The sequence below is a fragment of the Numida meleagris genome, chromosome 4 (genome assembly GCF_002078875.1).
Source record: "Numida meleagris isolate 19003 breed g44 Domestic line chromosome 4, NumMel1.0, whole genome shotgun sequence".
In the NCBI taxonomy this organism is placed as follows: Eukaryota; Metazoa; Chordata; class Aves; order Galliformes; family Numididae; genus Numida; species Numida meleagris.
The window spans coordinates 43224848-43238172 of record NC_034412.1 but is presented as its reverse complement, the minus strand read 5'-3'; the positions used below and the strand labels follow the sequence as shown (position 1 = coordinate 43238172).

Below are 13325 nucleotides of genomic sequence, written 5' to 3'. Positions count from 1 at the left end.
CTTTTCCCAACTCTGTCTTACAGAAGCATAAATCCCCCTAAAAATTACTATCTACATGCCTTCAAGGAGACAGAAAAGAGAAGGAAGTCACACTCAAAGTATTTGTCTTAAAGTTACTATGAACAAGTAAATGAAGACTGCAATTAGTGTTCATCCCACTCATTACACAGGTCCCTTCACCACAACCTCCCACAAACCAAAAAATTCAAGATGAACATATGCTTCATTCAGGTTCCATAGTAGGCCAGTTTCAACATTCTAAAAACAATGTTTTGCTGTTTCCTCCTACATACACCTCTTAACAGAAGAGTGAGTTTCTGTGAGGATATGAGGAGTTCTTAGTCAATAGCTAAGAACAGTTTGACTGTTCTTCTGATTACCTACAAACACTGGAAAAGATGCCAACAGATCAGTACTACTGTATGCTTACTGTTGCGTGTAACAGGAACAAACACCAGCAAGTGAAATCAAACGGGATCAAACGTTCCCTACTGACACCCATGGCAACATGTACACATTAAAATAAATACCTTAGTTTAGTTATCAATTAAGAGAAAATTAAGTATTTTCTTTTATTCATTACTTGGTCATCTTTACAGGTCCACAGCAGAAGAAAACTACTGGACACAGCTCAAAGAACTCCAAAACTACACAAAGAAACAAAAGAATTTAATTACGCTGTATAAAGAACTCTGCTTTTTGATTACATATACCAGAAAGTTAATGTTAAATGCTTCCGGAGATGCTGATGAGAGTAAAATAGAGTACACTTTTACAGTAGTTGTAAAACTTATTTACTTTTTTCATTTATAAAGCATCTATCCATAGTTAAGAGTCTATTACATTTTCTCCTGCAAACTACTAAAACCAGAAAATATCCAGCAGTTTAAATAACATGAAAAAAGCTGCATCTATTTAACAGCTGCAGAACTCAGAGGACAGAGGCAGTAAAATATTTAAAAAAAAAAAGACAAGTTAAAAATCCCACTGTAAGAATATTAACTGTAATAAAAGAAAAGACATTAAAACCAGCAGTTAGTTAGGTGCCAGGACATAATAGAACCCATAAGGACAGGCAAAGAATGATGCTAAGTTAGGGAGAAAGAGTCTGTTTTCAGAGAAGAACTTCCTGACAGACACCACAACAAAGCAACATGAACGGTGACTGTGTGGTCCCCTTCTCATAAATAAATCAGGCGTCAAAGGTTGATCTGCAGTTAATAAGAGGCCTAAGCCTTCTCCAAGGATTTGTAGTATTCTGTCAGCACAGTCCAAGCCTTAGGAGCCATGAAGCCTTCTGGTGGGTTTTGTCCTTCTCGAGCCAGCTTGCGCATGCGGGTCCCCGATATAAATTCGAAGTCTTCATGGCTGAAAGAATGGGAATGGGATTAAGGGGAGAGAGGGAGAGGAGTGGGTAGGGGGGAAAAGGGAAAATATTTTAAAAAGCAGTATGAGTTGCTCATATTTCTTCTGCTTTTTTTGATACTTTGATGACATTTCCTCTTGGAAGTACAATTCTGGAAAGCAACTGTCGTTTCCAGACGTTTGTCCATTAATGGCAGTACATCTTTAAAAATACATGCCCTCTACAAACATACACTCTTTACAACATACAGCTTAGGTAACTCCTGAGTTTAGCAGCTTAGTCCAACTGATCTCCTGTAGGTTCAATCAAGTCTGTGCTTTCATCCAGCCTGACTTTCTCACTATGAAGAAACAAGGAAACTACATGCTGGTTGTAAGCTGTTATTTCAGGGCTGGTTGAAGATCATTTCAGTTCCACAAGAGAATGTGGAAGAACAACATGGCAGAAAATTGCTTGATGATAGACAGTTTGCAGAACAGAAAGTAAAAGCCTCAGAGTCTAAAGGCAGGCTCTACTGTTTCAAAATAAAAGAATGGAGGTTTAGAATTCTTTTTTTTTTTTTTCTTATTCTAAGGGTAGTGAGGAACTGGCACAAGTTGCCCGGGGAGGTGATGGATGTCCTGTCCCTGGAGACAGCCAAGGTCAGGCTGGAGAGGCTCTGAGCACCTGATGGAGATGTAGGTGTCCCTGTTTATTGCAGGGAGCTGGACTACTCGGCTTTAAGGGTCCCCTATGTTCTATAGCTTTTGCAGCTGGGCCACTGCAAGCCACACAGCACGCATGAGCATATATATATATATATGTATATATATTTACATACACACAAAAGTACACATGGTACACACAGATCAGAAAAAGAAAAAAGTATAAAATTTTCTGGAGGAATAATAAAAATGCCTTCCCAGAAAGATGTTTTTCCTAAAAAAAAAAAAAAAGAATTCATTTGGACAGATACAGAAATGAACCCAGATGAGGATTGTTGATTATCATTATTAACATGACAATCTAAATTAAAATTAACTTCTCAGGTATGTGAGAAGCAAAAGCTCCCATCAAATTAAACATTACTCCTCACAGAAGTGAAACAGCATAACCAAGACAAGAATGCCAGAATTCTTCCAATGTTCCAAAGAAAAATGATTTATTCTTAAATTAAATATGGCAATTTTACTTACGCCATTTGCTCAGTTTGCAACATGTATCCATTACGCACTCTTTACTTGTCTGTTTGAAATGAAAGCCAAGTATTGATCTCAGATGCACAAGCCTTCGACAGAAACAAGAGCCAAGTGTGCGCATCAGAGGGCAGAACTTGGCTTTAAGTGCAGAGCTATGCTCAGCAGGGTATAGAAGTTAGCAAGATGCAGAATGCATTCCACAGTTCCCTTTCACAAAACCACTAACCCCATAACTTTTTGATTTGGATTGTGTGCATCTACACAGCAGCAACGCCGTACATGCTCTTTCCTTACTGCTTCCAGTTCAGGAGTACGTGTTCTTGAAGTGCAAAAACAAGGCAAAAAACAATACTGTGCTTCAATTTTACAAAATATAAATGACACAAAAATAAAATCTTTAAGCTTATGTAAGCCCACGAAAGAGTTATGTCACTACCATTAAGAACACCTGCAAATTTTGTTCCTTGGTAGGGAGTTGTCTAATGTTTACTAACACTGCTTGAAGGTAACTTGATTTCTTTGAAGACAACTATTTCTACAAAATAAACAAAATGAAATGCAAAGTCTGGTTAATATTCTAGCAATAACAAGATGTTAAGTCTCTTGATGACTAGGATGAAAAGAGTAAAGCAAGTGCTTTAAGGATTTTCCATGTTTTCCACAATGTCAAAATCTGAGCATGAAAAACACATTAGCTGATTTATTCGCTCCCTGCCTGTGGGTAGAATGAGACTCAGCTTCCTCAATGTCCTACAAGTTTAGTAAGAAATAAAGCTACCAAGATATTTACATATACCATATAAGTTTGCTTTACTAAGACCCCCTCTCCTTCAACTTCCTCCTTCCTAGCTGTGCAAGAAGCAGCTCTAAGAATTAGAGAGAAAAACATACACGTACAAAAAAAAAAAAAAGAAGAAAATCCATAGAAGCCTTAGAAAAAGAAAAGAAAAATCTAAGTAAGGATCATTTAAGAAACATAGTAGGTTCAGTGTAACAAAAAATTTCAGGAAATGTTTTAAAAAATACTATTTTAAAAAGAACAGTAGTAGGTGAGACCACATCATTGTCCCAAAATTCTCTATCAAACATCATTTTCTTTAAAAATTTCATAAATTGGTAATCACTAAACTGACACATATGAGCCTTTAGTAATATGTACGGTATACTGAAATGGCTCAGTAATTTCTGCCTTTTTTGTAAATTCCTTCATTAGTAATTTTGTTGTTTAAGTTTCCAGCTTAATCTCCACATTCATACCTAAAACAGGTCTTTCTATAACAGCTAAACACTCGATGTCTTCACCAATTGTAAAAATAGAATTTCCAGATTATCAGAAACTAATATTTCTACTACACTGAAATGTGACTTCTCCACTTGTGATTTCAGAACTGCCATGTTCTACTCAGCTGACAAACTTTAAGAAGCAATTAATTCCTAGGGCAACTCACAGGCTTCCTTTTCTCAGGTTCAGCCTTTTAACAGCTCTACTTCTCCAACTTCATATTCCCTGCTGAACAGGATCTGTCAGGAGGTGAAATCCAACCTTATAACCACTCCCGGAAGGATTTCCACTGAACTTAAATTTGACTTTGCAGCATCAAGTTGTGACTCACACCGTGACTCCTTCAGCGTCAGAACGTTGTCCCTACAGTATTAGCCTTTGTTATGTCAGTCTCCACTTAGGTCTTGGGAATGCTCTCTCATGCTGAGTGAACCAGCTAGTATTAGACAGTCATTAGACATAGCTGGCTATGAACAAACACTGTGTGAAAGCAGAACATAACCAACGTACTTAATAACAACATAAGGAAAGCAAGTCCTTTACCTGACACACATTAAACTTCTTTCTGACTAGAAGAAGTGTTTAAATCTTTTGAGCTGCTGCGATATGTATCCTAACATATCCTAAATGATGCACTAATGTTCACTAAGAAATATTATTTCACATAAATGTATTGGTTGTCCTCCTTCATTTAGTTATTTCAGCCTCTTACTACCACTTTAAAAATCAGGTATCACATCAAACAAGTTTGCAAATAGTACATACTTGGTTTAAACAGCTAAGTATGACTTGACAGTATTATAGCAGCTGTGACAACCACATTCTATAGTGTATTTGCAGGACTTTTAAACTTTAAAACTCACAATCATCTCTGCCCTTTAGATACCCATGCTTCATTCACATTTTACAAAAAGCATGAACAGTCTGCTCCAGTAACCTTATTTATGGGTTCCTTTTAGTCAAAGCGATCGCATTGGTTTTCTTCAAGAAGAAAAAAAAAGCCATTTTTTTCCAGACATTGCTGAAGATTTTTTTTCCCTCTTTTATTTAATTATTTTTTGCTTGTCTGCGTGTGTTGGGTTTTTATTGTTAATTGCTAGACTAATTTCCTTTCTCAATTGAGTTTTTTTCTCAGCAGCACGCTGCGGCCACAGTTTTAGGACTAATCTTCTGCAGAGAATTGGGAATCTCTGCTCACTCAAACAATTATTAAGCCACCAATACAAAATTACATCTGCCTGTGGTAACTAAGCAGCCTTTTTGGCTGAAGAAACATACTGACTTCTTCTGAAAGGATTTCAGCATTTTGTGGTAGTTGATGTTTTTTTGGTTTGAGGTTTTGGTTTGTTTTTTTTTGTTTGTTTGTATTACACTTCAGCCTGATAGTGGTCCTCAGATCAGACATTCATTTGGAAATTCTCCATTATAATAACAATTCCATCTGTACACTTCCTCGAATTATATTTGGACATACTCAGTCATTGATCCCCTTTCAGTTCTCTCTTCCGGGAGTCTTTGAACTTAGACTACTAAAGTGAAAAAAGGAGTTAGATGAAACTCTTTAACGCTCTCATAGAAGTTTCCATCTCAGAATGCTGTTGGCAGCCTTCTGACATCTGTTGCATTGATTTATTGACACTGTGCAAGTCACACAGTGAACAGAACCATGGCAAAAATGGCAGAGAAATGACAGAACTTAAGGCTCTTGTTTGCAGTTACCAGTGCACACATCACATATCATCCAAAGGAACTTCCTTGACCACTGCTTAGCTGGTAAGCAGTGTAGTCCTATGGATGACCAAATGATTGGTGAATGACTCCTCTGTAGCAGGCACAGTCACTAGGGGAAGGCACCAGGACAGCACTTTGGATTTCAAGGCATGAGCATAATTGCTCTTGCTTGTGCAACAAGAACTGTGAAATCAGAAGACCGAAGCCTCCCGGATCAGAACCAAGGATTTAAATATCTATAGTGGCTTTCCAAAGTTGCATGATGACACATACCTGCTGTTGTAAAATTAGGAGAGATACAGTTCAGATACAGCTCAGACTCAGAGAAACTCACGTAATTCGTGCTTGACATAACCTTCCGTGCCTCCATTAGTGTTACAAATTCTTGAACTGGCTATTGGCTGTGAAGCTTCCAAGCCTCAAGCAATTGAGTAAGATGCAACAGAAATCAAGCTATCTGTTTCTAAAATTAATCAGAGTAATGCTTTTATGCAAATGAACTTATTCCCCACATTTTCAAGTTGTGTTTTTCTTGAGTTAAGTAGCGAGCTCAGGAAAGACTTCCATGAACATTGTTACTTTACTCCTGAGGTCCTCCACCGGTACTGACCCATTCACATTCCCAGACAGCTCTATATTCCCTACCACCCTCCTTGCAGAGTTGAAACACCACTTGGTCCAGGAATCTGACAGGTTTTTGGCATTCATATAGACTACCCTGAAATACAGCCAGCTGCACAAACCCAAGCTCTGTTTGTAGTCTACCACACTGTTCTGCCTATGGTGAGGAGGAACAATAATGGTTTTCTCTTCAGGGAGTCTGCATGCAGCTGCATTGCCATCTAGAGGATTGCTGTTCACACTCCAGTCTATCCTGTAGGTAGTAACATCTAGAGGATGACACAAGTAGTCCTGCATTCTGACAGAAGAAAGGGAAGACCTCATGCTAATAGCAGCATGAACTTTTTTCCAAGATAGTGACAGAAACAGAAAAAACTCCTGTTGTGGTTTAAGCTGGCAGGTAGTTAATTACCGCAGTTGCTTGCTCCCTCCCCTTCCCAGTGGGATGGGGGAGAGAATCGAAAGGAGAAAAAAGAAAAAAGAAGTATAACTCAGGGATTTAGACAAAACTATTTACTAAGATAGAGAAAAGAAAATGGATAATAATTATGACATATATGTATAAAAATGATATAACAAATCATGCATAAGCAATTGCTCACCATCCCCCGACTGATGCCCAGCTAGCCCCCCCAAGTGGCAGAAGAGAGTGAGATAAACTCCCACTCCCTTCAAAACTGCTTCTGCATAATGTCATATGGTATGAAGTATTCCTTTGGCCAGTTTAAGTCAGCTGTCCTAATTCTGTTCTCTCGTAGCTCCCTGGGCCCTTCAGTGAGAATGGCTTTGACTCTGTACAACGCTGCTTAACAGCAACTATAAACATTGCTGTGTTATCAACACTGTTCTCTCCTAGAACCAAAACACAGCATACTAGACACTCTGAAGAAAACAGTTCCACCCCAGCTGAAACTAAGACAACTCCAGCTCAAGGGTGCTCACAGGTATCACAAAAGGATAACAGAGTGCACATTCCGCAGTCCGTGATCTAAGACAAAACCTGTTACCAGAGCTTTTGCTGGTTTTTGGTTTGTTGTTTTTTTTTTAATCATTTGGTCCGACTAATGACAGAGATACAATTTTACTCCCCCCAGTCTAAATCAAATCTATCCTGCCAAGTTCTACACAATGGGAATTCTAGTGTCTCGTATTGTTAATCCTATTATCATACAATCATAGAATTGCTCAGGTTGGAAAAGACCTTCAAGATCATCAAGTCCAACCATACTACCTAACCATACTACCCTAACTCTAACAACCCACTGCTAAATCATGTCCCTGAGCACCACATCCAAATGGATTTTAAACACATTCAGGGATGGTGACTCAACCACCTCCCTGGGGAGCCTGTTCCAGTGCTTAACAACCCTTTCTGTAAAGAAGTTTTTCCCAAAATCCAACATAAAACTCCCCTGGAGCTTCTTGAGGCCATTTCCCCTTGTCCTGTCACCTGTCACCACTGAGAAGAGACCAATCCCACTCTCACTGAAAGGTGTATTCCAGCGTAGATCTACCTCACTTTGATCTTGGTATACTTACCTTTCAAAACAAACACGTTGAATCACTTGGATAACAAACAAATAGAACAAAAACCCACTGAATCTAATACAACAGCCTTTTGACTCTTATGTTATAAAGCATACAAGTTGGAACAAAAATAGTAAAATTTATATCATAATTTAACTACTGTGCACAGCAATGAGGATTTCAAGATGCATCTCAGATAACAAATGATGCACACGCACTTCACTGAAGTGTTCAAAAGCTAGCTGTCTAAGAGGCAATAAACATAGTAAAAGACATTAATGTCATATATACTACAAGAATGCTTCCCTCCAACAGTATTCCTCCAAATAAAAGTACATCTGTATCACTGTGTAGGTCTGGTCTGATGCTACTGCTCATAGCTTCGTTTACAAAAAAAAATCCTGCTGCAGTGCTATCCAAAGAGACGCTTCAGAGCACTGAGGAAGCTTCATGCTAGACTGCTGCCTAAATGGGAGTTAAGGAAGAGCAAACTACAACTGTTAAATAAGTCTCCTTGGTTAGCTTCTATTTCGAAACATCTGCAGTATAGCAAATCATCAAATTTCTAAACACATATGAACATTGTAGAGTAAAACACAGTGAAGCTACTTTAATTCTTGTCAGGCTTCAACACATTTGCCATTGTCTTTCTGCTCATCATTTCCAAGGAACGCAAGAAAATATCATAAAATTAGATTTAATTATGCAAAAGAAGATAACACTTTGCAGCTTTCAAAAAACAAGAAAAGATCAACTCAGGTGCCTGGAATTTAAAAATGGGGGCTTCCAGTAGCAACTAAAGTTGGATCGACTGTTGTGCTGTGAAACTGCACCCAAATCATCACTGAAGTCAAGTTGCATTAGTGGTTTAAAAATGCCTCTAAAAACTAGCATATTTTAGCAATATTCATTTAATATTTCTTTTTCCTAGGGGAGTGAGGGCAGGAGAAGACAGTTGTTGCTCAAAATGTCTTAGAACTAAAATACAACTTACTGCTCAGAGTCATAGTAGTCCATGGACTTCTTTTTCTTATTATAAGCTGCAACTCTGAAGGGTACAATTTCCAGTGCTCGGAGGCCTGGGGCCATTGTCAACACTTTGGCACCATGAGTTGGTTCATACAGATCTTTTCCAGTACCAGGGTGTGGCATCCCTGCTGGATCTCGCCCTACAATGTAGAAGTTAGCTCCTGCAACCATCCGTGATCTGCAGTGCCACTGAACCTAGGACACAAACAAGGTGAAAAATTAAGAGAAAACAGTTAAAAATATGACCCTTAAAATGTGAATGCACTGTGTTACTACCACTTTCTACCCCCTAGCCAAACAAATATTCTTTTCACTACAGAGCCACACTCAAACAAATAATCAGTTATGTGAATCACCAAACATACAGATAAGACATAACATTCCCTGTTTCATTTGCGCAGCAGGATGCTTTAAAAAAATACTTCACTACAGAGTTTGGAATAGCATCATCTAAGGATTTAAGTCCAGCTTAAAGCTGTCTCAACACTAAATTACTAAAAACGTTTTAGTAATAATGTAAAACTATGAAATCTCGAGTCTTACATTCTTACTTGGGAGACCAGTGTTCAGCTGTTCAAATCACAAGGAGACTAAAATGGCTGCCAATGTCCCTGCAGCAATCTCCCTCCCGTTTTTTTCTAGATTAGGCACCAACCTGCACCTCCTCTGCAGGGTCCTGTCCATTCATCTATGCGGAATTGAAAACCTAACATATACAGATGCTTACTGAGGCTTCCAAAACTGTCTGAAATTTGGCAGGCACTCAGGAACCCACCCTGCAAAACTTCTTTCTTAAAGCAATCTGTATTAATTTTCTACATACTACTCCTGAGTTTCATTTGCATACTAGGGCACTTAAAAGTTACAGTGTTTTGAATAGTATAATCAGGATGCAAAAGAGAGAGTTCTTCCATTTCTCAGCTGAGAATTTCCTGACTTTGTCAGCATCCATCATAGCATTTACCAGATCAAAGGCTGTTAGATGTGTTACATTTCCAGTGCAAGTTTTAGCTATTTTTACCATTTTCAATGGTCTGGAATGCAGCAGTTTTATTGCTCTGTAATCAGGACAGAATCTAGTTTCCTACATGCAAGTTATAGCCAAGACAGAGTAAGGTTTTTCTGTTACATGTTTCAAAGAACTTGACCTGGAAGTACTTTGCTTATAATATAAAAAATTTCTATACTTACTAGCCATTGTGTTGTAGGATTGTTGGTAAATTTCAAATATTTTCAACAGAAAATGTAATTGTACGGTATAAGAAAAGTAGAATAACTACTACATCACGTTAGGTAAGATACACACATCACTTCAGGAAACATCAATATGTTCTCATAGTGGGAAGCATTCCACTGAAAGAATGCTTATTCCACCTATGTAGCTTAACATCTGCCTATGGGTACTCAGAGAGGAGTTTAAAAAAAAATCAGTAAATATGTAACAGTAATTTCTTACATGTGCAGCCTAACCCTTCACACAAAACATGAAGAGTCTACTCAGTAACTACAGAGCATAAAACAGCCTGGCAAGTTGAACAATATCTGGAAAGCAATCTCGAAAACACTAGAGGGAAAGAAGAAAGAAGGGCGCAGGAGGGAAAAGAAAAATAGTAGCTGACACTATCTTGTAAACAGACATATAAACTTTACTTTCATTAGGAAAAAAACCTACATCTTCCTACTGCAAATAATTTATATAAAACAAAATCATGATCTTTCATGTTGTTCTACCTTAATAAATTTTAGGCAAGAAACTCTAGAAATCCTGTCTCAAAGGAGAAATTACTCTTTTAGTTATCTGTAAGTTCTATAGCTAATTGTTACAAAAACATCAAGGAGGATGGTCTGCAGTCAATTTGAAGATTCCTATAAACCAGTACTCAAATAATGGAATTAGGAAGCAGTTATGATTAATGAGGGTACCGGTATCAGTTTTTTTTTTTTAACCACATCCAGATGCTACGTGAGATGGACTCAACTGCTGTTCAAACATCTGGGTGTTATGGATGCTGATAGATACATTAACTACCTTAATATTTATGTCATAAGCACAGAATGGGCCAATCTCACAAAACGCCAACACACCACAGCAGGTTTCCCAAAACTGTTCTACCACACTTTCGAAATTTAAGTTTCAAGCTGTCATTTGGGTAACAGCATACTCAGAACGCAGTTCTTAAGTGATGCTGTCTGACTAACTTTAAGAAAATTTAGAGCAACGCAAACCACATGTTTGAGATACAAAACTAACAGCTTGTCCATTCTTCATGCTACTTCAGAACACATTTACTTTCTTACGCCGGTGAGCTCACTGCAGTTTGATACAGGATTTTCTCACAGAACTGTTTATTTTCTTTCGAAGTGGTTATTGGGAAAGTTAAAATCAGGGAAAAAAACAGAAAAGTACGAAATTCACACTTATGAAACATATCCCTCAAACTCTTACAAATTGAAAGGTGATATCCATCCTACTGATAACTATGCTGACTCAGCAGCAGCTTGTATTCCTGTAAATCATTTGTGCTACAGAAACAAATCTGGTACTTATGCCTTTTAAATGACCTACAGAAAATGATTAGTGGAAGAATCTCTCATGTCCTGGCTACAGACGTTATTGTCAGGCTGTATTCCGAGATCACCGGTAATACATTAGGAAAAATTCTTACTCTATTCAGAATAAGGTTTGGGGATTTCATTCCTTCTCATATGCTTGTGAGTATGAGATTGAAGTAGAATATTTCTATTAATTCTCACAAGAATGGGGAACATTGCAAGATTCCCTACAGTAACTCAGTTACGTCCCTCATCTGGATCTGGACTACAGCTCTTCTGGGTTGAAAGGTAATGCAAGCTCTGTTTGACCAGTCAAACAACCACCAGAAAAATGTAAGTGCCAACTATCTAATTTCTTTCCACCAGAGGTATCTCCTATCAGAAAGCTACCACAGAGTTAACCACTTGAACCCGGTCAGAATATGGACATCCTGTGACTCATGAAAGAAAAAAAAATTGTTATGCCATGGAGAAACAATGTTGCCTAAATGAACTGCCCTCAAATGAGAGCATTTATTTTCCCCACTGCTCCCCACAACCTCTAGAAGTTGTAACCCAACTCCTGGCTTCTAAAGAAAGTGTTGCCAAACAATTATTTCATATAGAAGCCTTGAAACAACTCTAAATTAAGCCTGCAAAAAAAATTAACAAAGCCTTTTCTTCTGAATTTGTCTAACTCTCCAACACACATGCTTTTTGCTTAACAGTTACAAAACATATGACAATTAACATTCAGGACAACTATTTGGTGTGCTAATAGATCTTCTGAAAGAGGTGGCAAAAAAGGAGGAAAGATTAATTCACTATTACACCCTTAAAACTGTAAGGAAAAATGAGCACACAAAAACCATATTGTCCCCTCCTCTTTCTGTAAAAATCCTTCACTATAGAAGTCTCTTCAAAGAATAACATTTTCACTGATGATAGAGGGATCCTTTACAGTCTGTTTTAATAAGGGAAATTAGCCTTCTCTGTCCTCTAAAAAAAAAAAAACCACAACCCACAAGTGTCAGGAATAACAAAAACCAAAACATTTCGGTGCACTATTAAAGGGGTTTTGTTCTGGTTTTGTTGTTGCCATTGTTGCTGATTTAAACTCTTCACGTACTTACCTCAGTTGGCCCAGCATACATCATGGGGGAAGGGAATATAGCCACTACTGTTGTTTCTGGATTCAAGACTCCCTCCTCCAGTACTGCAGCATGCTGTTTCATGCGCCACATGAGAGGAACATCATCCTCCTTTGTCCAGCCTCCAAGTGGATGCAAGAGCAGAACTGGACGCCTGTAGCCACGTTCCAAAAGCTGCTTATGAGTATCCTGCATTAAAAGTGCATGCCCATTGTGCACTGGGTTGCGTAACTGGAATGCAAAGACAGCGTCTATGGAGAGGAAAAAAAGAGAAAAGAAAAGACAAAGGATAAGGGAAGGCAACTTATTCTATCAGGAGTTGTACAACCAGAGAAAAATGTCCAAATGGTACAATCCTTCCTCTGAACTCCATTAAACAAGTGTAACAGCAGCAATCACAGGTCATTATATTCAATAAGCAAATCTAATAAAAAATACTAAAACATTAATCAGCTTCCTTCATTTCTGAAATTTCAGTAGAATTATTCTAGTTTCTCCAACAGCAACAACCTCTGCTTCAGATTTTTCAACTGCATGAGCATATAATCTAGAGCTAAATTAAATTGTAAGAGGAAACCAAACTATGCTACCTATCCAGTAACTAGCAGTATCCCCAGGAAGTCAATACTCAGTCCAATCCTGCTTAATATCCTTTACTAATGAGCTGGATAATAAGGCAGAGAGTATACTCAGTAAGCTTTCAGAAAACACAAAACTGGGAAGAGTGACTAGTACGACAGGAGAGCTGTGCTGTCATCCCGAGGGACCTCAACAGGCTGGAAAAATGGGCTTACAGGAACCTCATGAAGTTAAACAACAAGAAACACAAAGTCCTGCATCTGAACAACAGCTTGTACCAGGCTGGAAAGCCACTTTGCAAAACAGGATCTGGGGGCCCAACTGGACAC

At 38.2% G+C, this 13325-nt stretch overlaps 1 protein-coding gene across 1 annotated transcript in view; it reads right to left on the bottom strand.

The window, feature by feature from the left end:
• Nucleotides 536–13325, bottom strand: part of PAPSS1 (3'-phosphoadenosine 5'-phosphosulfate synthase 1) — a 39295-nt gene continuing 26505 nt past the window's right edge. The window contains 3 exon segments of the mRNA XM_021394740.1: nt 536–1368; nt 8700–8929; nt 12400–12668. Coding sequence (XP_021250415.1) covers nt 1230–1368; nt 8700–8929; nt 12400–12668 — 638 coding nt within the window. The 3' untranslated portion in view covers nt 536–1229.